Below are 25,883 nucleotides of genomic sequence, written 5' to 3' on the forward strand. Positions count from 1 at the left end.
AAAGGCCCCCAAGGAGGAGACAGGCTGTCGCAGTGGGAGTGATGACAAGGAGGTAAGCATAATGAAATGTGCAGAGCTTGGACCAGGCACCCTGGCCATGCTGACTGGCTGGCTGCTGTTTGAATTATCCAAGATGCCCTGTACGCATTAATACTATAGCGATCAGAGAAGGATGAAGTCACAGCAGGCCAGACACTTCCTTCCGCCAACCTCACAGTCCGGTTCTCTCAAGCGAGAATGTTACTTAGGAGATTTCATTTCACAGCGTGAATATATCACACAGAAACTAGCAATTATCTTCGAAAGGAATTTGGCAAATCCCTCCTGAAATGAAACCTTATCTAAGGTTTCCCTTCCAAAGTTTCAGTTACAAGTCAACTGTATGTGGTCCAAAGGTAACAAAGGGAAAATTCCTGAAATAAAGTGCTGGTAGGTCTTCAGTGACTGTTCCGAGTAGCATGAGGAAATCTCATGACTTTCCACTCCATCTCCCGGGACATAAGTCATGCCTTTGTCCAGTGTGTCCGCACTGTATATGCTACCCACCCACTAGTCAGTTATAGCTATTTCATTTATTGAATGGAGTCTTGGTAGAGCAATGCTTGTGTTCAAATGACCCTTATTTTACACACACACATATATATACATATATTATGTGTATGTGTGTGTATATATGTAAATTTATGTATTTATATATACACATATATATGACATTACAGGTCTGTAGGCGGGAGCTGAGATAAACTATCCTTCAGAGGAGGCTTACTATGATAATTTAGGCACCAGACAGGGTTCTGAAGGGAGAAGCCCGCAGTTTCAGAGTTCAAAGGGAATCTCTTGACTCTTAGAGGCTGGGTGGATGAGAGTTTCACACCACACCAGTGACCTAACCTGAGTGTTGGGAATTGCGCTAGAACTCTCTAGATAGGAGGAGGGTGAAGTTGCAGTTTGAAGATTGCCTTGGGTCTCCAGGCATGGTGGCACACACCTGTGATCCCAGCACTTGGGGAGGCAGAGGCAGGCAGGTGTCTGTGAGTTCGGGGCCAGCCTGGTCTACAAAGCGAGTCCAGGACAGCCAAGGCTGGAAACCCTGTCTCAAAAAATCAATCAATAAATAAAAGAGATTGCCTTGGGTCCGTGCATCAGGAGCCTGGGACTACCTCTGTCTGCAAAAAGGTAGGAGGGACTGCGTGACCTCAGGAGGTCTCACCTGAAGTGGGATAGGCTGCAAAGGACATGGCTTGACTTCTCCAAGCTTGCAACATCTGCTCTATTGTGCTGGCTAGTTTTTGTTTTGTTTTGTTTTGTTTTATGAACTTGACACAAGCTAGAGTCATCAGAGAGGAGGGAAACTCGATGGAGAAAATGTTTCCGTAAGATCCAGCTGTAGGACATTTTCTTAACTAGTGACTGATGAGAGAGGCCCAGCCCACTGTGGGTGGGGCCAGCCCTGAGCTGGCGGTCCTGGGTTCCAGAAGAGATCAAGCTGAGCAAGCCATGAGGGGCAAGCCATTGAGCAGCACCGCTCCGTGGCCTCTATGTCACCCCTGCCTCCAGGATCCCTCCCTGCGTGAGTCCCTGCCCTCACTGTTTCTGACGATGAGCTGTTATAGGTGAGAGTTTATATTTTTGGAACTTTTTAATAACACTTTTTACAACTGCTGTGCATTATTATTCGTTATAATTGTCCATCTCTTCCTGCGGCTAATAGATAAATTACACCATAGGGATGAGTGCATAGGGGAAAAAAACCATCTGTGTAAGGCAGAGTGGTTTCAGGCACCCACCATGAGTCTTGGGACATTTATCCTAGTCACAGAAACCCGAGTTATGGCTCTGATCTGGATGGGGCTGAGTCTAAGCACAGTGGCTTTGTGACAGTTTGTCTCGGTGGTATGTTACACGCACACTCCTGCATACACACAGACACACGCACACACACGCACACACACACCTCTTCTGTTGCAGCCACAAAGCGACTGACTCGTGTTCTGATGACTTGATCCGTGACAAGTTTGAATGGCCGATGACTACATCCTCATGTAACCCTCCTCTGCTCCTGGGTAATCTGGGAACCACAGGAGCGTGAGCCATGCAGGAGGGGCCCAGACGCCATTGTCCCTGGTACGTTATCGGCGTGCGTGAAGGGGTGGGAGAGACCCAATGACTTAGGCCTCCTCTATGCAACTTGCTTTCAGTGTCCTCCAGTCTTGTCTTCGCCCCGGCCTGTGTCCCTTACTCTGCTCATGGATCTCAGGGTGCAACATAGGATACTTCTGTGAAACCTGTTCTGACAGGAAAATGCGAACTCCTGACACGGGGAGGGTGGGCTTTCAAGGTGAGCCCATGACTTTGGTCTTCATGAGCCTCACCGCAAGCCAAGCTAAGAGAAGGGGCCCCCTCCAGAAACAGGGAATTCATCGAGCACCAGATGCTGTGAGTGAGGCAACAGCGGAACAAAACCTTAGGCTGAATCATGCACGCGTTCACACGTTCACTCCCGAAACGGGCGCTTGGGAAGGAGACGTTTGGGTTGAGAGCTGGCGCCCCGGGCTGGAACGGGTGAGTGACTGCATCTTCAACCATCCACAGCAGCCGTTCCTAGCCTCAGGTCTGCACCAACGGTTGTGGACAGTTTTGCATGAGGGCATGCCTGCGCTGGCAGCAGCTCTGAGGAGGAGGAAACGTAGGGGGACGGCGGGGAGAGGTACTGCTCGTGTGCATGAGTTGGGGTGCTTTTGTCCTTGTAAAGCACAGGAAGAGCACCAAGGCCATTTCAGCCTCCAGGGACCAGGGGCCTTAGCAGCAGGAGCGCCAGGTGTCTGGGTAAGGAGGCTGCTCGTCCTGCTGGCTGGACCTCATTCCCACGATGTCCACGCAGGAGTCCAGGGAAGGCTCCAGCTGTGTCTACTTTCAGGAGCTCAGGTGCTGGCTTGTTCCCTGCTCTTCAAGTCTTCAGGTCTCTCTAAAAGTGAAAACAGAGATCACCATTTTTTTTTTCCTTCTGCAAGCCACATCTTGGAAATTGTGATGGATTTTCTATTAAATGTCATCAGTGGTCACTGGGGAAGGCTGGGCCTCTGAGGGAGGAAGATGCCAGTTCTGAGTAGCTGCCACCCAAGAAAGGCCTCTGCACTTTTCATCTCTGCCCAAGATTGTCCCCAAACTGCTCTGGGAAGGTCTGCCGGGTCGCAGCTGCATGTTCCTGAGGACTAATTTGAGACAGAATACTTTTGTTTCAAGCCCTAACTGGCTAGGGAAAACATGGTGGGCAGGATGAAGATGATGGAGTGGGGACGTTCTGGGCTGACATGGGACAGTGCTGCAAGATGAGAGGTCTCTGGAAGGGCGTCCCGTGGGACAAGCCAAACCTGGGACTCTTCATACAGAAGGGAGGGGACTGCTGCATCTTCCCAGGGCCATCAAAATGGCCAGCCAGTCACCACAGTGAAGCCCTTCAGAGAACAGACACTTTTGAGTCTTTGCTTGATTGCCAGGGAGTCTCGGGAGTACACCAGCCTTTCTACAATGATGTTCAAAGCAGCAGGATCACCTGATTCCTACACCAGGTCCCCAGCTGAGATTGGCCAGAAGAAGGTGCAGGGATCTTCAGTCTTAGCAAACAGCCAAGGGAGGATTTGTCCACCCCAAGTGTATGATCTGTTTATCCCTCAGGGCAGAATCATGCTGAGGTCCTCATATGTGTGTGGCTGGACTCATATGAGTTCCTTACTCACTTAGGAGCCCTCATTTATTCAAGGTCCCCATCTGTCATGAGCAGTGTTCTGGGGCCCATCACCGAGCATGATATAGAGAGCATCCTGGCTAGGATCCATCCTGCCACGGCTCCCCAGCCTGAGTCCCTGACTGCCCCGTAATTCCTGCATAGAGTGAAGCCGCAGAGAGCAGCTTTGTGCTGGTTCAGACTTTGAGAACAGTCCCATGGGACTTGTGTCCCAGGACCCGCCACAGGAGGGCCCACTTGCTTTCTGGGGTTCCTCCGTGGCTTGCCACACCTCCTGGGAACACAAGGCCCATCTTTGTTCTAGTCTCATCACACAGGTGCCTCCAGTGGCCTCTGCACAAGGAAATCGCCTGCTCAAGTGCCCGTTTCTGCAAGTGGAAAATGAGTGTTGGCTAAATTCTGTAGTTGGAGAAAAGCCTGTGGCACTGATATGATAGAGCCAGCAGACTGTTCTAGCTGGTGGCTTCCTACAGGCCTGTGCCGAGCAGCCAGCCCTGCAGGCTCCATCATCTACCGAGGGTGGGGGCAAGGCTGAAAAAAAAAATCCACAGCTATGACTAGCGACGCTGAGATCTGAACATGCCCCAGCCCAAAATTCAAATGAAGAAGCACAGGGCTGGGTGCAGCTCAATGGGGGAGGCGTACCTGGTGTACACAAGACCTTACATTCAGTCCTCAGTGCAAAAGAAAAAGAAAAAAAAAAAAAACTCTATTTAAACCAATAATGAAGAAGTAGTCATTAGGGCTGGGGAGATGGCTCAGAGGTCAGGAGTGCTGGCTGGGTTTGATTGGCAGCACTCACGTGGCAGCTCACAATTTGTCTGTAACTCCAGTCTCAAGAGATCTCAAGATGTCCTCTGGCCTCCACAGGCATCAAGCTCACACATGGTGCACAGACACACAAGCAGACAGAACACCCATACCCAAAAACTAAAACAAAAATAAAAAATTAAAAAGAAAATAAATGGAAAGTAAGACCTGGGGAATGCTAAGGGAGTCACTGAAGGGGTCTTATTCCGTCGATTGCTTCAGATGGGCTCTTTAAAAAGGTCCTCAGGATGGCTCAGTAGTTGAAAACACACACTGTTCTATGCTGTAGAGCACCTGGGTTTGATTCCTAGCACCCACCTTGGACAGTTTACAACAGGCTGTAATTCCAGTTCCAGAGCAAGCCAGCCTCCTCTTCTGACCCTTGAAGGCACAGTACTCACACACATACACACACACAAAGTACAAGTTGTAAAGGTTTTGGAACCCCACAGCTTGTCGGAGACTGGAGGGCAGAAAGGGACATGGTTTTCCCTTGGGGTGACAGGAAGACAAGTGAACGGAGGCGATGGCCACACATGCCAGTGTATCAGATGTCATGGGGTTGTTGCCTTTTAAAAGTTTGTCTACGTTACACAAATTTCACCCCTATTATGTCAGGTGAAAAAAAACCTGTGGAACTGGAATAGGGAAAGATGAGAGACAAGCCTGAGGGAAAGTCGGTAAATATTTGCCTAGTCCTTGGTCTGAGGCTGGGCTTTGCCTCCCTGCAGCCCTTCCCCATGCGGGAGGGAGGGGATGTGGACCCATGGCTCTCACCCAGCAAGGCTTGCCCTATCAGGACATCTCTTTGCCTGGTGCCAAGTGACTCTCAGTTCCTTGGTGGCTCAGGGTTCCCCCCGTCTTCGTTTTGCTTTCCAGGAGCCTCTGAAGGCCTGTTCTGGTCCCCCCTCCTGCTTGAGGACTCCCTGTTTCACCTTGGCTCTCAGCAAGGTGTCGGCCACACAGGGGCACTTGGGAGCCCCCTGACCTGGCTCAACCCACCCACTCTATGCTCCGTGCCCAGATGGCATCCTTTACCCCATTCCAAGGGGACACCTCACCCATGGGTAACCCTTTGCCCTGCACCCTTTTCCAAGCAGTCCCATCTCTCCAGATCCCTCCCCTGTTTGCCTGGATCACGCGCGGGGGATTAGCTGCGCCCTGGGGCTTGTATCCAGAGCCATGAAATCACTGCAGAATCAACACCCTCTCCATCTCCTCCCACCTCCCCGAGGCAGACCCGGGGTGCACAGACCCGGGGTGCAGGGGATGTTGTGAGCTGGACAGTCGCGTCCACCTCCAACGGGAGCACTCCACGCACCTCCAGCTGCTCGTGGATCCAGTCCAGGAAGGAGGTGATGCGCGTGTAGACTCCGGGCTTGTTCACCTCAGCACAGCCGATTCCGAAGCTTGTCGCGCCCACTAACTTCCACAGCCTCATCTCCTGGCACACCAGGGGCCCCCCGCTGTCTCCCTGGAGAGCAGAAGGAGGCAAAGCTCAAGTAGGAGGGATGCAGCGACTACGCCGTCCTGGTGTCACGGACTTTCCCTTCCATATGGCAACCCCAAGTACTTCTGGAACGGACACTCCTCTCAAGAGGCAGCTCCTTGCCTGTGCAGGAAGGTTTCCCCTCCAGCTGTGTCTCCCTCCAGGTCCCAAACACTAAACTGTGATGGTCAAGGGTGGCCTGAGGAGCCATGGCGGTGGAAGCCATGGGGAGGGTCTGCCCGAACTCATGGTGTCCACAGTTCGAACTGATTCTCACCCACTGTGCCTCTGGGTAGCTCAGATCCATCAGCTCACACTCGCCTCCCTGCTGCTCTGCTTGGCCCCCTTACACACTCACAGAACGGGGCCAGAGAGGACAAGCGAAGGCAACACCCCAGGCTCTGGAAAACTGGGAACCTGGGTAAACACAGGCTGGGCCACCAGGAAAGCCAGGGATATCTTAAGCAAATCTCTTCCTTGTGCCATTTGTGTAAATTTGCTTTTCGTACAGTCACGGGGTAGCTGGCAGGGGCCTTGTCCTATGGGTTGGGTCACCATTCTGGACCCTTGCCTGCTGGTGTGGCCCCAAGGGTAACTGGAGTCTTTTACCTGGCAGCTGTCCACACCACCTTTCAGATAGCCTGCGCAGAGCATGGACGGGGAGATGATACCGCCGTATACGTCTCTGTGGTTGCAGATCTTGTTTGAAATCAAAGGGACGGCCGCATGGTTCAGGACAGGGGAGGCGTCGCCTGCCTCAAAGTAAATAAGAAATGGGTGGTGAGGAGCCTGGTTAGAGAACAGACAGACTGACGGGAGAAGAGGGACAAGGGTCGTGCCACCCGACACAGAGCAGTCACAGAAAAGGCCAGGTCATGGAGCACACGGAGCTCAGACCATCCCTACTGAGTGTGTTGTGCATTCTCTCCTCTTCTTCAGGGCCGCTTCCTCCCCTGAGGGAGCCCAGGTGAAAGAGAAGTAGGAAACAGTAGACAAACATTCCTTCCCACAGCCAGCCGAGCCCCTGACACACCCCAGTCAATCCCCATTACAAAAGGGAAACTGGCCGGGCACGGTAGGATGAGCCTTTAACCCCAGCACCCTGGGAGCAGAGGCAGGCAGATCTCTGTGAGTTCAAGGCCAGCCTGGTCTACGAAGTGGGTCCAGGACAGCCAAGGCTACACAGAGAAACCCTGTCTGGAAAAGAGAGAGAGAGAGAGAGAGAGAGAGAGAGAGAGAGAGAGAGAGAGAGAGAGAGGAAGGAAGGAAGGAAAAGGAAGACAGACAGACAATAGGGAAACTGAGGCTCCTGAAGCTGAACATCTCTACAGGGCTGAATGTGGTCAGCAGCAATGATGTGACCTTCCAAATTTAGGTGTGGGCCCTGGACCTGTGGCCATGCCGTTAGCCAGGGAACCTCATAGGTATTCGGGTGTACGGCTGTGCAGTAGCCTGGGTGACATGAGTATAAACTCATTAAAACTACAAGGACTTCTCAACAACTCAAAGAAGCAGAGCTTACAGTTGGATCAGCCTTTTGGCCTTGAAGACTGCACTGGGAGCATAGAAGCAAAGGGAAAGGGACAGCTGTCGTTGGAGCCACCTGGGGAGCCAGCCCACCAGCTCCAGTGACCCCTGAGGCTGGCTGATGACTTCTGACCTATCACTGGTAGGTGATAAACACATGCTGAGCGTTGAATCCTAGATTTTGAGAGCCTGAGTCAGGAGAGTTGCTGTGAAGTTCATGGCCAGCCTGGGCTGCAGTGAGAACCTGCATGATTATGTCTCCAAGGGACTGAGGAGATGGAAGAGCCAATAAAGTAGTTGTTCGATACCCAGAACCACATGGGGGGTACAAAACAAACAAAACAACCATCTAGACATTGGGACTGCAGTGACGCATCAGCCAGCCAGGGGACACTGAGAAGGACTAGAGCCACCAGATCCTGGGGAGATGCTGGAACAGACCCCACCTCAGGCCTTTGGACACCTTGATCTCAGACCCCAGAAGTGTGAGAGGACTCACGCCTGCACTTTTGAGCTTTTGGAGCTATCCAGGCCACGGTAGTTTGCTGCGGTAACCTAGGGACAGCAGGCTGGCCTGTGCCTAGAAAACACTGGGAACCTTGACTGTTGAGACCATGTCAGCACCGTACCTTGATTCGAGGGACCCATATGTCCCTAGCAGGAATGCGACCATGACTGACAATTCTACCGCTCCTGGGAGTGCCTTCTAGTCCACGCTCGTATGGGGCAAATACCGCCCTGTGCTAGCTCACTCAGGCGTCAGTTCTTTGCCTTACCTGCCTCCTGATAAAGCTTGAGGGGCCGTCAAGACATACTCCAAATACTTGCTTCAGCAGAGTGAGAGTTGGCAGGAAGGAGGGGTGGGCGAAGGTCTCGCCATGGAGAAAGACCCACGCTTCTCCCTCGCCTCTCCAGAGAAGCCCCAAAACTTTCACACTGTCCGAAGATGAGTGACACCGTGATGTTGGTCCACCCTAACCCTGAGCTTAGACCTCCAAGCGTCCTGAGGAGCACAGCACAGCAGAGTATCAGGGGGATCCTCCAGCCTCTGGCATCAGGCCACTGACCTCCGTCCTCTGTGGCACCCCATCCTGAGGTCCAGCACAGTTTCCCATCAGGAAAGGTCTCTTCTGAGTTGGGCAGGCAGATGGGCTGGATGGTCTCTGTTAGAAAGGGAACAATGGTGTGACGTCCCTGAAGCCACTGTCCCAGAAGTCAACTGGCCTTGGTCACTGAAGGCAGCTAGCCCAGAACAGAAGCCACACCCACTCATGCCCCCGAGTCCCTAAAACTCCAGTGTGGCCCTAGACTGTGCCCCGAGTCCCTGGCTGTAGGAAGCTAGACGGTAGATAGCTCAGGCTTGTAGCCCATGTGAACCTCATCAGATTACCGGAACCATCGGAGATGTTAAAAAAAAAGGTGGGGGGGGAGGGCTTGGGGGTGAGACTGATTGATTTATGATAAGATTTCTCTTGCTCAAATGTGCACCCAGTCACACTTGGTCCTCAGGTCCAAGTTGGTCCAGACCTTGAGTGTATACTGCACGTGATGGGCCCCCACGCCCTATCCTGCGTGGTGATAGCAGAAAAGTACTCGACAGACACCTCCTTCTGTGGGATATCAAATGTTACCACAGTGATTGGCAAACAGTGGCTCTCCAACCCCACCCCGGCAGTTTCTCTCTCTCTGTCACTCTAGAAATCCCACAGGCTCGCTGCAGAGAACGGGGAGTCCACCTTGGAGACAGCCCTGCCTGCCCTCCAGAGTGTCTGTCCTTGGGAAGGTCAGGACTTTCACATAAGCCAACAATCCCTGATGCTCTGTGCCACTAGCGGAATGCCAGAGCCATCTGGGGGGGAGGGGGGCTGGCCCTGAGTGGGGGCGCTCTGTAACAGCCAGAGGGCTGAGCCCGGAACTCACAGACTCGGGTGGGCTAAGTGTCGGAGAGAGGAAGGAGAGAGATCTGAGAACGCCCAGCAAGCCTTCCAGACGTCAAGGAAGAGAGGCACGGACAGAAGCTCCCTCAGCCCTGGCTCAGAGCGGTGACTCTGCTGCCACCTAGAGTCAGCAGGCGCAACGGCCGAGCACGCCAGGACTGAAGACACCTCACTCAGCCGGCAAAGAGCTATGGCACAGGCATGCAGCCTCCTCCCCACCCCCCATGGGAAAAGCCCTCGGTGGTGACACTGAGCGTGGTCCCCAGTGCTGGGGACAGAGAGACAGAGGGTCCCTGGGGTTTCTTGGCCAGTCCGCCTGCTAGGCAACTCTGGGCCAGCCGGTGAGAGGTGGCCTGCCCCCTGGAAAACAAGGCGGACAGTCGCCGAGGACAACGCTCAAGGAGACCTCTGGCTTCCATGGCGCGCGCACACGTGTACACCCAGCTTTAACCAGCAAACAGTGCGCCAAATCTCAACACCCGGCTGAATCAGAGGTTGGGATTTTCCGGGAAGGGGTGTGGAGCAGCCGTTCGTTCTAACGAGCCCGAGAAGTATGCGAGAAGCAACCCCCCGGCCGCAGAGGCCCGGACGCACCGTCGAAGGCCAGCGGCTCGGCCAGCTTCATGAGGGCGATGTCGTTGCCCAGCCGCTTCGGCTTGTACTTGCCGTGGTACACGATCCTCTCCACCAGGTGGGAGGGCGCGGGGCTGTCGGTCAGGGACACCAGGCCCGCCTGGACCGTCCAGGCCCTGGGCTGGTACAGGCTGAAACACACAGACACTCAGGTCCCACAGGAAGGTTAGCCACACCCACGTGCACCCCATACCGGCCAGGCTCTCCATGAGCACGTGGTTAAGAGCCAGGCTGGAGAGATGGCTCAGTGGTCAAGGGCGCTGGCTGCTCTTCCAGAGGACCCGGGTTCGATTCCCCTATCACCCCTGGATCGCCCCCATCACCCCCCCCGGACCCAGCGGCAGGCCCCAGGCACTCACTCGTAGACGCAGTGCGCGGCCGTGACGATCCACGCGGGCGTGATGACGGAGCCCCCGCACAGGTGGTGGCCCTGGAACTGGAGGCTCACCTGCCATGGCCACTGGGCGAGCGAGGACGCGTTTCCACCCACGATGCGGGGGCTGGGGCCGCTCCGCTTGCCACAGGCTACGGACCGAGGGCAAGGGCAGTGGGCACACCCCGGGGCACCCCAGACCTCCCCGTGCCCCACCCGGAGCTCCCGGCCCTGCCACAGTGGGAGCCGGGATATGGAGAGGGTGGGGCATATGGGAGGAGCCGCTAGTGCAGAGAGGGGGCAGGACCACCCTGCCCTCTGCAACCTGCCCGCGTGTGCCCCACCCTAGCGCCCAGGGGAGGCGTCCTGAACGGTGCGGGGGGGGGGGGGGGACACAGCTCCGCAGGGCCAGGCTTCCCACGTGTTCACACACTTACCTGAGCACTTCAAGGTGACCACACGGCCCGAGGCGCAGCCTTCCTCCCTGTGGGGGAAGGGAACAGTTCACTGACAGGCCAGCCCGCTGCCGTGTGCACAGCAGAGGTCACAGCGTGGAAGCCAGGGCCTGGGGGGGCCTGGGGGGGGCCTGCTCCCCTGTTCCCAGAGTTGGGGGCCAATGTGAAAGCATTTCCTCTTCCTTTCCCTACTTGTTTGCTTACTTCACGCATATACACAAACACATATACACACATACATGTACACATACACCCACATACACAGAACACACATACATACACACTAATATGCACACATATACACACATACATGTTCACACACACACATACACAGAACACACGTATATACATACATATACACACTCAAACACAAAAATACACACACACATATATATACATACAACCACATACACACATACACATATTCAGAAACACACAAATACATATACACAGTCACACACATACACATATACACATTCACACATAACACACAGCCATACATACTCTCACACATACACATACATACACACTCTCACACATACACACACATACACACACACAACACAATACAAATACATACATTCACACACTCACACTCACACATATATACACACATATACACAAACATACATTCACATACAAACTACATACACACATACTCATACACACACTCATATTCACACATACATAATATACACACATACACACATATAAATACACACAATATACCACACAAACACATACACATACAGACACACACATACATAAACACACACATTCATATATATATATACACACACAGACATACACACACACATATTCACACATAGGTAACACACACACACACACCACAGGACTCCCTGTTGTGAGGCAGGCCCAGCAATGGCCTCACGCACACCTGCCTGTCACGGTTGCTCTTGTATTTCACTCCCACTGAGCCGTGTTTCCCAGGGCTGGGGCTCCACCCCTGCACCCTAGCACGTGTCTCACGCTTACCTCACGTACACAGAGTGGTGGAGCGTGGTCACCTTGTCGTCTGGCAGGAGGTGGTTGATGGACACAAGGTGACCCTGGAACGGCTCCTCGATCGCGTCCACTCTGACGTGGTCCGAGCTTACGTAGCTGCAGGCACACCGGGCCCCAACCGTCACGGAGACTGAGCTGCCGCTCAGCGCACACCTGCTCACGGTTGCACCCCTACTCGGGGGCCTTGCTCGGGCCTCCTCGAACCACCAAATGGCTCCCTTTCGACCACGAGACGCCCACACCGTGGCCAGGCAGGCATGCCGGGCGGGCTGTGGCCTGGGGACCCGCTGGCACCCCTACGGTCCGAGGCCTGCCCACCGGGCCAGTACCGGGCACAGGGAGCGACCCCCTTCCTGCCACACTTGGGTGGCCTCCGCCCACCCATCTCTGATGCACTTGATCTGAGGGGGAGGCGTTGGCGGTCTGTGACAGCTTCTCCACCTTGCCCAGCACGGAAAGGCCATGACCCAGGGACCCCAGAACCGAGCCAGTGGGCTCAACGCTAGGGGACGGGTGTGGACAGCCATGGCACGGAAGAGAGAGAGTGGAAGGGACCAGAACGCGGTGGAGAGGCGGATCGAGGGCCCGGCAACAGAAAAGGAAAACAAATGCAGAGTTTGGGGGTCCCCAGGGAAGGCCAGGGGCAAATCATGCACAGCGAGCTGCGGTGCTAACTGCTCCCCAGCCCAGTGGCTTGTCACTCGGGGCAGCACCCGATCACCGTTCGGTGTCACAGGGGTTCGTGTAAGTCCAGCGGCCTGTTTGGCCAAGCATGGGTTTGAGGAAAGTGCCATGGAGATCCTTTCTCAGGTGCCTCCTCCCACCCAGGAGGCGGCAGGAGGCTGCCTTTCGGTGTGAAAGAGCCTGTTTGGGCTCATGGGGGAAGGTGGGTAGGGTGATGAGCTGGGGCAGAGGGGGCCTGGGGGTCACAGGTCACCTCAGGGCACCAGCCACGGCCACATCCATTCTCGGGGAGGAAATGGGCCCGGCTTCACAAGACTGGCCCGAATCTGCACCAGCATCTGAGCCGACCAGCCTGACTGGTTTCGGCTCTGGGTTTGTTGTGGTTGTTGTTCGGTTGTTTGTCTGTTGCTTCTCCAGATATACGAGCTAGATGTGGCAGAGGGGAGGGAGGGGACTTCTAAAGAGAGGAGGGGGAAAGAATAAACAAGGGCACAGAATAAAGTCAGGGAGACTGAGGCAAGGGGAGGGTGGCGTGTCCACGGTGTGGGAGGAAGGGGCACGGGGAGACAGCGTAACCCTAACCACCCTCTCAGAGCAGAGGAGAGGAGGCTGGGGTGGGATTTAGAGTCAGGAGCTGCCCATCCTGCCAAGCGGGCCCAACGTGCCCAGAGACCTGAGGCTCCTTATCCAGAGTCCACATGGAGTGAACAGGACTTGAGCTGAGCAAAAAAAAAAGCCAAGGGGTTTGGAAGGGAAGAATATTCCAGAAGAGAAGAGGAGGAATGAGAAAGAGACTGGCAGGAAACCGATGCCTGGTGGGGAAACTGAGGCTGTTTTGGCATGTGTGGTTTTTGTGCTGTTTGGATCTCCTCCTTTTCTTTAAGGAGTAAGGCTATGTAATTGTGTCTGAGCGGCCTTTGCGGCTGTCCCCGAATTTCAGTTGCAGTTTCAGACCCCAGATGGGTGTGGCGTACAGAGGAGGCAGACCTGAGGGACCTCAGCCTCCAGGCATCAAGGATCCTGCTGGCTAAGATTCCGCCACAGATGGTGGTGAGTGTGTGGCCCTGTGGTTTTGAGGGCCCTGCTTCCCGGGTTACAGACAAGGATGCCGCTCTGCGTTTCCCAGCGTTGATCTTGCTCAGTTCCTGAGATGGGTGTGGGAACTCGGGGTACTGAGAAGCCGAGAGGCGAGGGCATCCAAGGAAGCAAGCCATGGGTCGGGCATCGGGAGGGATGGCCACGAAGGAGAGGGAGCCCTCAGTTGGGCGACAGCGTGACGCTGCAGCGTGGAGCGCCAGCAGCTGACTCCTAACACTGAAGGCAGAAAGACGCTGGAGGAAAGAGCTTTCTCCGGGATGTGTGAGGATCTGTGTGCAGGCACGGAGATGACCAGCAGGACCAGGTTCCAAGTGTCCCAACATTTCTTTTAAGTTTGAACAGAGCATTTCTTTGTCCACTCAGAGGTTCTGGGGTTCCGAGCTGTTTGCTTTCTGTTACTATTTTTCTTTTCTTATGCTTTGCAACTCAGACTCCCCATGTAGCGCCGGCTGGCCTTGAACTCACATTGTCCCTGCCCCTGCCTCCCCAGTGCAGGGATTACACGTGTGCCACCATGCCTGGCTATTGCGGTGCTGGCATGGAACCCAGGGCTTCCCGAATGGCAGGTCGGTGCTCTACCAACTGAGCCCCCAGCCCCAGCCCCAAAGACCTAAATTGCTTTTGCATCTAAGGCCCTGGCCTGGCCCTGAGGCCCCCTCTTCAAACACGATGTTCCGTGTGACTTGGGGTCACCTGGATGCTTGGGCCTTGCCTTGCTCCCCATGAAGGAAGACAGGGAGGACCAGGGAGCACTTGAGCGTTGGGTAGCAATCGCCCTTGTTGTCATCCCTGCCCTCTGGCCTTGACTCACCTGGGAAACCCCAGCTGGGCACAGGCAATCTTGGTGTAGTGGCTTTTCCAGTCATCAGAGCACATGGTCCTCCACGCAGCAGCCGCGAACACCTGGAGTGCTGCTCTCTGGCCGCTCACCCGCACTAGCCAGGTGTGGGGAGAAGGGCAGTGAGTGTCAGGGCAGGCCGAAGTCGGCCAGAGAGTGCTACGGAGCTGTCCAACGTGACCTGCTCCCGCCCCCCCAAGATGCTGCAGTCCCCGTGACCTGCACCCCAAGACCGCCCCACCACACACACACACACACACACACACACACACACACACACACACTCGGAGCCTTCAGTGACCCCGTGTGACTCACCACATCGGTACTCATCCTCCCCATCCTTGCAGTCAGGGACCCCATCACAACGAGCGGTCAGTTCGATGCACTTGAAAGATGAATGACACCTGTACTTCCCAGAGCAGTCGAAGTGGACTGGGGAGGGGGAGGAATGAGGGAATGCTGGCAAAGCGGGTGTGCGCTGTGCCCACAGCTGGGCCACGCGCATCGATGACAAGGCCTGCATGGACACTACCTCCATCCCCTGCCACAGCCCGTTTCCTTCAGCCTGGCTTCTGTCCTGACCACCAAGGGGCAGGGCAGCCACGCCAATACTACCACAACCTCCAGGAGCCAGCCGACTGCGGGACACACGGCTGAGCAGGAGGCAAATCATGCTGCCCTGTGCCCAGGTTACTTGGAGGAGCAAACAAGAAACCATGTGTCCTAAGGGAACCCCTTTTCCCCCTCATGACCCAGTTTCTCCGAAGCCCCACATACTTCCCTGAGAACCCAGCCAGCACTCGTGGTGTGACTTGAATGGCGGCCTTTATCTGCTCCACCCCAGCCTCCCCCTCTGCATCCCAGAATCCTGTTTCATCAGCCACCTTTGAGTAATCCTAACTGGGCAGGTGCTCTGGTGGCAGAGCCCGGAGCGCGGCCAGCAGCCCTTGCCTGTTCCTGCTCTGGTTTGAATGTTTGTTCAGGCAGAGAAAACCCATAGCCCTCAGAACCAAAAGGCCACCAGCCACCGGTAATTAAGGCCAGGCAGCAGCAAGTATGAAGAGGAGGGAGAAGCTAAGGGAGGGAGGGCGGCCTCATGCAAGTTTAAATGCAGTTGCAGGTATCCGAGCGCCTACTGAATAATGGATAGCACTCACTGCCCAGGCCGATGGCCAGTGCCAGGATCAAGGCGATGATCCCAATGACAATGATCGGAAAAAACTTCAAGGGCAGCAGGGACAGGATCTGTGCGGCCACCGCATCTGCATCTGAGAACCAAAGGGGTGAGGGGGATAAGGGGAGGCAGGGGGCACCCGTTTTGAGCGACATAAAAAGTAAAGTCTAGCTCTGTATCCCCAAAGAAAGCCAATGTCGTCAGATGAGTGACCATGTCGTCTAGGCCAATCTCAGCCTCCCAGCTAACGGCCCAGCTCTCCGACCCAGCTTACAGCTTCCAAGACATTGCTGTGGGGTGAAAAGGAGCCTTTGACACCCTAACCCCCCAACAGCCCAGAATGGGATCTTACTTTGAGGTCACAGGGAAAACAAGTTAGGATGAGGTCCTTAGGGCAGCCACTCATCTCTTTTGCCTGGTGTCCTTGGGAAGGGGGAAATTTCAGCACAGACATAGACATGCATAGAAGAAAGATGACAAGAAGGGGCTAGGGGAACACAGAGCCGTGCAAAGATGGAGGCCAAGGGTAAAGTGGCATGTCCACAATTCTAGAAGCCCCGAGGCTGTTTGGTGGCCGAAGACCTGTATCTGTACAAAGCCTGGAGGCTCCTGGGTGCATCCATGGGAACGGAGCCTTACTGACATCAGGGCTCTCAGACTTCCGGTCCCCAGGAGGGAGACAAGAAGGCTGGGAACTGAGCCACCAGCTGTGGTGGCATTTTGTCCCAGCAGCCCTGGGAGAACAGTTGAAGAAAGCCCCAGGTTTCAAGGATGTGTCCGGAGAGGAGTGTGACTGGGAAATTTTCTATCAGGTGCTTGAGGCGGGGAGGCCACCGAGCTCTCTCAACCCATCCCACGCTGGCCCTTCACCGCAGAGTCACCGTCAGCCTCTGCTCTAGGCTGAGCACCATGTGTGGCAGCACGTCCCCCGGTGGGGGGCTGTCTGGTAGCTCCACCGTCCAGCTTAGCACATTCCATGTCCTCTTCTAGATCAGACGACTGGCTTGTAGCTCTTAAGGAGGGGGGGTTCCTAGACTCTGGATTCTTCCACCTTCGAGGGATCTACACATTAGTGCAATACTGACTGGGGAGGGGGCTGGCAGTGACCAGGGTGATGGAGCCAGATCCCTGCCCTTCACCCAGGGACGCCATGCCTCCTGGCTGCATCATCTATGACGTCATGGTAGGCTGACCTGCCAGATTGCAAGTAAGGTGAACACTCGTACCCAAGTTGCCCTGCATAGCTACAGCGCGTTGACCCCTCCTCTCTGGTATGGCTTGGTTCGATGGTTAGTTTTCTATCAACTTGACACAAGTCAGGGTCATATGGGAAAGGGGAATCTCAACTAAGAAAATGCCTTCCTTTGAGCATATATAGAGAGCATTTTCTTCATTAATGATGGGCATGGGAGAGCCCAGCTCGTTGTGGGTGGTGCCACCCTGGGGCAGTTGGTTCTGAATGGCATAAGAAACCAGGCTGAACAACCGGGCGGTGGTGGTGCACTTCTTTAATCCCAGCACTCGGGAGGCAGAGGCAGGCGGATCTCTGTGAGTTCTAGGCCAGCCTGGTCTATTGAACTAGTTCCAGGACAGCCAGGGTTACACAGAAAAATGCTGTCTCGAAAAATCAAAAGAAAGAAAGAAAAGAAAGGAAGGAAGAAGGAAGGAGGAAGGAAGAAAGGAAGGAAGGAAGGCTGAACAAGTCAGTAAGCAGCACCCTTCCATGGCCTTTGCTTCAGTTCCTGCCTCTAGGTTCCTGCCTGCTTGAGTTCCTGCCATCACTTCCCTGGATGACAGACTGCAAGCTGTGAAGCCAGTATAACCCTTTCCTCCCCAGGTTGCATTTGGTTGTGGTATTTATCACAGCAATAGAAACCAAGCTAGGACACTTGGGATGGTAAGTAAAATGCATCTCTCTAAAGACGTCTCACAAAGGACTGACAAGCAAGAAAAAACCTCCCAGCCTGTCTGGAAATGAACAAACAAACAAAAACAACGAACCTAAATTCACCCTAACATCACAATGGCTTTGCTGTTACCACACTCTCTTATGCTCACGGTGGAAGGGATCACCAGCCCCTCAAACAGCACAGGTGCGGAATCGTGTTTGCTTCCCATTTGTGTGAGATTGGAGACGTATCTACACGGCTCCACAGCAGATGCAATTTTTGACCCACTTCTAGGAATGAATCCTAAATGTTGTCAAGGATGTACACAGATTCTTATTGCCACATACATTTGTGAAACTGGCAAACAGGAAGCAGCCTGAACAGCCAATGAAAGGGTATACCAGTGAAGCCTCTCAGCATCACTGAGGCACAGGTGGGATGGAATTCCTGGGGGGTGGAGGAGGGAGTCTTTTCAATTCACAAACACACTCCTCTCATTGTATCTTGTATGCTCTATCGTAGACCAGATAGCTTAAAGAATCCTCAGGCAATCCTAGATGCATGTTGTTCAGAGCTACAGCCAAGATCCCACCCTCCGCCAGGCCCAGGGTCATCATTCCTGGTCCTGAGAGCCAGGCTCAGGGGAGGAGACACCTAACTGTGCAGGCCTGCGACTCCAAAGCCTGTTTTCCTTCTTTTTCTTTTTTTTTTTTTCATTTTAACCAGGCACTTAACCTTTGCTGAATACAGCTTGCCTGAATTTTCTAGAAGGGCTACTGATTCTAAGGACTCTGCAGGGCTCAGAGTTCTTCTGGCCAGGATTTGACCTCCTTCAGAGTGAACCAGAGCCACTGGTAGAGCTCCTGCTCGGGCATCTGAAAACCCCCAAGAAGAGAGCTTAAACAAACAAACAAAAACACTGCCTCCAGGGAGTCAGCTCCCAGGCACCCTCTAACTCTGTGGCCCTGCAAGATCAGGAAAGGGGGGTGTCCAGCCAGTAATGTGAAAATACCCAGGTAGGATAGGAGTCATAACAGAGTCGTAGAGGGCCTATCTGGTATGTATAAGGCCCGGTTCGTTCCCCACCACTGTAGAGAGGGAGGGGGAAGGGGAGAGAGAAAGACAGACAGAGAGAGGCAGGAGAGTGAGAGAACAGACTAGAAGATCCCCGCACCCCCCAGACCACATTCACCACTTTTGCAAAGTCCCACCTACCTGGCACCACAGGACTTATTTTCAAATCATCCAAGCCGAAGAGCGATCGGAAAGAGAAGGGGGCTTCGGTGGCCGGAGGGTCATTCTCCCCCATGGTGACAACCTCAGGGCCTCTGATGTTGGGCTCCGGCTCCAGCTCCACCTGCTTAGCCAGGGATGAGCAAGGTTGGTCCCCGTGGAAAGTGTGGGCGCCAGGGGAGCCTCTGTCCCATTTCAGATTCTTTCAGTCAGACATGAAGCCCATTCCCGGTGGGTTTGTCACAAACGCCTGTCTACTGGGAACACGACTTTCTCGGTAAACGGCAGAAAAAAAGAGCGGAACTTTCATTCCTCTCAAGTAACAATGACGGTGTCCTCTGGGTCGCCAATCTTAAAAGCCAATCAAGTGGCACTCTTAGAGATAAGCCCCTTTGCCACATGGGAGTTACTGTGTCGTTATTCTTTAGAAGACTGTGACCGTCAGGGTGATTCCTAAGACGGTCCTCTTCCATCCTTCAACATTTTGGTTTTTCTCTCTAGCCATAAGGTTTACCTGTCATAGACGTAAGATGTTCCGATACTCGATTTATGTGTCTCAGGGAAGCGCCAGGGAAGGGGCACGCACTGTTAGTACCTTCCCACAAACACAGCCCTTTTCTGGCTCATGCTGGTGCTGGCGTGACCTACTTGAAAATGAAAGTATCCGAGCCCTGGGGACCCAGGCCACCCAGCCAAGTGAGGAGTGGCTGGGAGCCTCCGCCTCAGGCCAAACCCACACAGGGCTCAGGGCTCCATTTCCTTCGGTAGAGACCTTCCAGAGAGGTTGGCATGAACACAGAGCTCCCAAGTGAGTCCCAGGCCATTCTCCCAAATGCACAACCCAGCTTGCTCTAGGAATCTGCTTCCATCAAGGCTGAGGTCCGCTGAGGCCCAGAAGGCTGGTGAGCACAGCGATGAGTCTGTGTCTGCCTTCTTCCCGGAGCTGCTCACCATTAAAAGTTAAGCTGGTTTGCACAGTATTAGGAAACTAAGCTTCCTGGAAAACCAGCCATTGGCGAGGATGCCCTCCCAAGAAGGCCTTGGTTGACAGATCCTTCATGGGGAAGTAGGGGCATTCCTCAGGGTGCGTTCTGCCAGCAGCCCCTACCCCGGGCTCCCTTACTTACCATTTCTGGGGCCGCCATCACTCGAAGAATTGATAATTTTCTTTTTCATTATAAAAACTGGCAGCCTGATGAGCAGCTGGCAAAGGGGAGTCCAGTAAGGAAATAGTTCTACCGAGTCACCTGGCCTCGTCGACTCCCTCACTGAGGCCGGCGGCATCACCGTGGCGCCTCTGTAACTCAATCTGGACCTGGCTATCAGGTGGCCCTGGTGTATGGCCGCAGAGATGGGGAGAGCAGCTTGTAAATGAGCAAAGCCAGGAGTACAGGCGTGTCACAGATGAATGTAGGGGCTGGGGACACTCCTTTCGTTAAGATGAACAAAGGCACCTAGTGCCAAACAGACAGCCCCACTGAAGGGCAGCTCAGCACCAGGAGACTGAGTTGGTTTTAGTCCTACAGCTGCCCTGTGCCCTACAGACAGACTAGAGGAAGCCCTGAGAACCTAGAACATCAGAAAGGATTCCAGTTTGCCTCCTGTGCAACAGAAGGACAGGGGACAGAGCGAGCTCAGCAGAACAGACGCGTTAAGTTCTGGGTGAGGGCCGGATACAGGGGGTCCGAGTGGGCTGTAGCGAACTGGAGCCTCCGTGGCTACACCCAGTGTTGCTGCAGTGGCTGGTGAGGTGTTTGGAAGCACTGTGCTCTCTCCAGATGCTGAAGGAGGGAGGGCCATGAGTTTGAGGCCAATGGGCTACAAGGCAGTGTTCTAGACCAGTCTGGGTATAGTGAGACCCAAGGGGTGTGTGTGTGGGGGGGGGTGTCTAGGCAATATAATTCACTCTATACTCCTGCCTGTCTCTACCTTCTCCACCCTTTCAGAAGTGTCTGGGCTCATCCGAAGTCCTCCATGCTCACGGGGTTCTGTCTTATTTCTGACTGCTCTCCGGACCCCAAGATGAACAATTGTTGAGATTGTGGATAGGAGACTTGGTTCTTGAAGCTTTCCTTTCTTTCTCTGAGTCGGGACATCTTGGACAATGATCTAGAATGTTCTGTCATAACCCTCACAGTGCCCGGGACCAAGAAGAGCCACTTGTGAATCTAAGTGGTCAAACAGTATCGAATAGACACACAGATAACCAAGGGCCAACAGGATACAAGCCAAAGGTCAAACAGGTTCCCCAGCCCCCTCAGCCCCCACTGGAGTCAACTATCCATCAGGCTGGTTTCTTTCCTTTGTCTGACCTGAAAGACAACCTTTCAAGGTCTAAGGAAAGGGGAAAAGTCAGCTAGAGGATTTCCCGGCTGATGCAAATGAGCTTTCTTCTCCCTCTTCCTCTCACCTACTTTCCTTCCTTCCTTCCTTCCTTCCTTCCTTTTTTCCTTCCTTCCTTCCTTCCTCCCTCCCTCCCTCCCTTCCTTTGTTTCGTTCCTGTTTGCTTAGTTCATTTTGTTTTATGAGTCAACATCACATCGGTTAGCCCAGGCTGGCCCCAAACTCACCATTCTGCTGCCGCAGCTTTAAGTTGTAGGATTACGGAGAGATGCATCAGAACATTCCATATATCAGTATATTGTAGATATAAACATAATTGCTCAAAAATATTATTTGGAAGGGAAAAATCATATATGAATGGAGAAAAATTATATTTACCTTTTTTTTCCCCAATGGATAATACACACACTCACCTCACGCATAAAGCCTCAGCTATGTTCAAGATGTTTTATAAACTGACCAGAACTTAAGGGTGTGGGGTGTATGTATGTGTGTGTTGGAATGTTTCAGGTCAAGAATCAAGTCGTCTTGGGCTGTCTTTAACCCTCTTTGGGGTCACTTATCACCCACCTCTTTGTCTGACCTAACATCCTTTCAGCTCACAAGTAAAACCGTTGGAATGCAATAATTTAGCCGACGACTGAATTCTGTCACCCCTAATGCTGAGCCTGGCATCGGATGTCACCTGAGAGTTACAGGAGATAGGTCTTCGCGTCCCTGTAACCCACTATCTGATGTCCCAGGCAGTGTGTTTGAAAATGCCTTTTTGTTCCGCGACTATAAAAGGTCCGTGTAGCCCTTCCACAGCAAAGCATTGTCATTCAGGGTAACTCGAAGCCACGTGAGTCACAATAACCCATCTCTTAATTCCCTTTGGAGCAAGAGGTGAGTTTGGCCTTGATGGTGGCGAACTCTGTCTATTTCTAACATTCCAATTCAAGATGAATCAGTTGACTGGGCTATCCCTCTTGAGTCCCTCCGGGGAAAAGGAGAATGAAGCAAGGCCTGGAGTCTGCCACAGAAAATGAGACAGGCCAAGCAGAGAAAGAGACTGCTGGCTGACCCTTAGGTGTAGAATGTACAAAAGGAAGAATGTAGCAGAGAACAAAATGGTGGCTGTTGGGTTAGGGGGGAGTGAGAGGAAGTGGGGAGACGTGAATCACGAAGGGTGTAGAGTGTAGACTGTAGAATGGGCACATCCAGAGTCAGGTGTGACCTCACAGCTACAGGGCAGCTCTGAATGCTGGGAAATGTGGAAAGCCAATTTCAAAGGGCAGAGGATGGAATCTGGTTACCAGCACCCGCGCTAGAAGGCTCACAGGGGATCCCAGCACCTTCTTTTGGTACCCACACACGTCTGCATAAATACACACAAATAAAACCTTTTAATTAAAAACAAATATGTAATGAGATCTGGTGCCCTCTTCTGGCATGCGGGTGAACATGCAGGAAGAACACTGTATACATAATAAATAAATAAACAACAAAAAACACTGATGCAGGACCCCTTAAAAAAAGTGTTAGTATGTTGAGTTCAGTGAATGATAGAAAAATGCATAAGCATACATATATTATATTATATTGTATTGTATTATATTATATATAATATATGTTATGCTATTGTATTATATTATATTAATTATATTGTGTTATGTTATATTACATTTATTATATTATATTGTTATATTATATATAACATTATATATGTGTGTGTATTTATAGACTCAGGATTACTCTTAGGAAACCAGATCGAGTTAGCATCAAAGAGCTCACTTTTGCCTTCACTGGAAGAACATGCCAGGTGATGGTATAATAAAATCACACATAGCCCTAATGTTCCAACAGCAATTTGAAAGGAAGAGGAAGACTGCTGCTGCTCAGAGTTGGCTCATATTGGGGCGGTAGAAAGTGCAAAAGAATCTCTGAGCTCCAGGAGTAATATGCAAGCTTGGCAAAAGCTTTGGATGTGGGATCCTTATACAAAACTCAGCTGTATTTCTCTACCCCTGCCAACACTTGGAAACTGGTATTGTCTTAAAGCATCGTTCACCGGGGGCTGGAGAGAGGCCTCCGTGGTTAAGAGTACCCGCTGCTGTTCCAGAGGACCCAGGTTCAGTTCCCAAAATCCACATGGCCGTTTACGGGGGCTCTGATGCCATCTTCTGGCCTCCGGAGGCACCAGACATGCATGCGGCGCACATGCATACATGCAGGCAAAATACCCATACACATAAAGATTAAATGTATATATTATATGTATAATTATTTAAAACAAGGCGTGGTGATGCAGGTAGAGGCAGAAGGATCAGGAGTTCAAGGTCATATTTTACTTCATAATGAGTCCAAAACCTACCTGAGCTATAGGATGGAAGCCTTATATCATATTTATGTACATAAATATATATGTATATATTTATATATACATATATGTGTATATATAACTTATAATATCATATATTTATATATTTATGTATATATGTATATACATATATATGTGTGTGTATATATATATATATATAACTTATAATATCATCAAAAACATAAATGAGGTGGCCAGCAGGACTGCCTGGCGGGTAAAATGCTCGTCATACAAGCCTGATAACCTGAGCATGAACACTAGAACTATGCAAAGGGGGACAGGGAGAAGCAGCTCTCCCAAGTTGCCCTCTGACCTCCACAGGTGGCCATGGCCTGCAGTCACTCACAGGTACACAACACACACACACACATCATAAATAAAATATTTTTTAATTAAGAAAAAGAAACTGAAAACTACAAAACACCACTAGGCGAAATTAAGTAGGGAGAGATACTGTATTCATGGAATCGAAGACATGATACTGTTAAAATGTCAGTTCCTTCTCAAATGATCTCAGTCAATCTAACCCTACAGGTTGTTCCTGGCAAAAAAAAAAAAAATTTAACTAATGCATTGGGGTTTTTTGCTGTCTTTAGCATTCCTTTCATTGCTCTTAAGATCAGTTTTATTGAGGCTTACTCCACAGGCTGCCAAATGTGCTCATTCGAAATACTTAGTTTGGCTGTCTTGGAAAAAAAAAAAGATACCATTGTGAACACCACCCAGCCGGGTCCCTCAGCCCACAACATACTCCCACCCTGCCTCAGGCAGCCCACAGCTATAGAGCGATCTTATCTTGCCTGTCTAAATGTCACGGAAATAAATCCATATAGCAAGCGACACGGTGCCTGTCCCCGGGCGCTCAGCACAGTGAGCTCCTCTCCTCTCTGGTGCGGCAGGAAGCAGGGCTGTGGCGCTTCCTGTGGATGAGCCCAGCTGCCCTGAGCACGCAACTTCTGCGTGTGTTCCCGTTGGATCTGACTTGGACTGTTGGGGTCTTTTCCAGTTTGGGGCTGTGACGAATAAAACCACCGTGGATGTTTAAAGAGGGCTTGGGGGGGGGGCACACATTTTGACGTTTCCCTGGTAAAACCTAAAATCAGAATTGGTCATGTGGTAAACACGCGTTAGCCTTTATAGGAGACTTTATAAGAGACGGTGTCAACGCGCTTTCCAGAGTAGCTGGCTGAAGGACGAGCTCACGGAAAACATGGGCGTTTCAAGCATTCTCTCACCTTGTTAAAGCTTGGCCTTGTTGGTGCTTTTGACTTTGGCTCCAGGTCTAACCGGTGGTCTGGAACTGCGCTGTGCTCTTCATCTATACCCCTCAGTGATGAGTGAGGCCAGACACCTTCCATGACCGCTCCAGTCTCTTCTTCACCATTTAGACACTTTCCCAATTTTAAACTTGCTTATCGGTTCTCTCACTAGCTCTTAAGAATACCTACTTCACAAACTCACTGTATATTCCGGGTATGGGACCAAGTATGTAGGCGGGGAGCGTTTTCTCCCACTCTGTGGCTTACCTTTTCTCTCATTTCCTTTACAGTACTTTTCAAAGAGCAGATGCTTATGACTTTGATGAAGCCCAATGGGGAAGAATAAAAGATCATTGATTATGCTTGTTATGCCCTAAGACAGTTTTATAAACTAAAACACAACACGCTTTTTTTTTTTGTTGTTTTTCTAGGCTTTCTTCGACAGGTTTTTAATAGGTTCAGATTTTACGTTCAAGTCCGTCATCCATTTATGCCGTGCAGTTCCCTAGCGTGGTGACTGAAACAGCAGCCCTTCCTGGGGAATGACAGTGACCGATTACTGACAGTTGATTGACTTATGTGTGAGCCATTTGCAGCCTCTATGGTACACATGCAGCCTGCTCTTTGGATAAAAAGCAAGAGCGAAGGACAACCCCATAGACACAAACATCAGCTCACTCTCACACCATAGTGATTAAAGAACGAACACAAAAAAACGAACAAATAAGGCAAGAGAAGACGACGGAGCCAGAAGCAAACTCCATCTGCTAATCCCTTGGCATGAGTTGGTCTTGTCAATGAAAATAAAGACCCTTCAGCCCTGCCTCACACCGTACACAAAATGACTTCCAACAGGCACTGAGCTAAACGGGAATGACAACAGCAAATCTTCTAGAACAAAGCTGAGGGGACTGTGGTCACTGGTTCGGATAAACGATTTCTCAAACAGGATGCAGAAGATGCCAACCTGAGCTGATAAACAAAACAAAAATCTAACAAACCAAGGAGGGG

At 52.1% G+C, this 25,883-nt stretch overlaps 1 protein-coding gene across 2 annotated transcripts; it reads right to left on the reverse strand.

Moving 5' to 3' along the window:
* Positions 1 to 1,740: 1,740 nt before the first annotated feature.
* Tmprss3 (transmembrane serine protease 3) lies at positions 1,741 to 20,056 on the reverse strand. Of its 2 annotated transcripts, none has more exons than XM_021645168.2 (13): positions 20,039 to 20,056; positions 18,894 to 19,035; positions 15,773 to 15,883; positions 14,931 to 15,047; positions 14,589 to 14,712; positions 11,966 to 12,091; positions 10,952 to 10,998; positions 10,501 to 10,666; positions 10,103 to 10,272; positions 8,639 to 8,734; positions 6,654 to 6,796; positions 5,877 to 6,029; positions 1,741 to 2,965 (listed from the first exon to the last, which is right to left on the reverse strand). In XM_021645168.2, exons 1-13 carry the CDS (start codon positions 20,054 to 20,056, stop codon positions 2,948 to 2,950), a joined length of 1,431 nt encoding a protein of 476 aa, XP_021500843.1. In that variant the 3' UTR covers positions 1,741 to 2,947. The 2 variants fall into 2 exon arrangements, with proteins under 2 accessions (XP_021500843.1, XP_021500844.1); XM_021645169.2 differs by lacking the exon at positions 20,039 to 20,056 and adding an exon at positions 7,665 to 7,667 and having other exon boundaries at positions 18,894 to 19,002.
* Positions 20,057 to 25,883: the final 5,827 nt, after the last annotated feature.

The sequence above is a fragment of the Meriones unguiculatus genome, chromosome 16 (assembly GCF_030254825.1).
Source record: "Meriones unguiculatus strain TT.TT164.6M chromosome 16, Bangor_MerUng_6.1, whole genome shotgun sequence".
NCBI classification, from domain to species: domain Eukaryota; kingdom Metazoa; phylum Chordata; class Mammalia; order Rodentia; family Muridae; genus Meriones; species Meriones unguiculatus.

What these genes read in the sequence shown, in the direction of transcription:
- Tmprss3 (XM_021645168.2), bottom strand. An exon ending in AATAAGTCCTGTGGTGCCAG is followed by an intron (nt 15,884 to 18,893) that starts GTAGGTGGGACT and finishes TTTGGTTCTCAG; the next exon opens with ATGCAGATGCGGTGGCCGCA. An exon ending in GCCCAGCTGGGGTTTCCCAG is followed by an intron (nt 12,092 to 14,588) that starts GTGAGTCAAGGC and finishes GTGTGCCTGCAG; the next exon opens with CTACGTAAGCTCGGACCACG.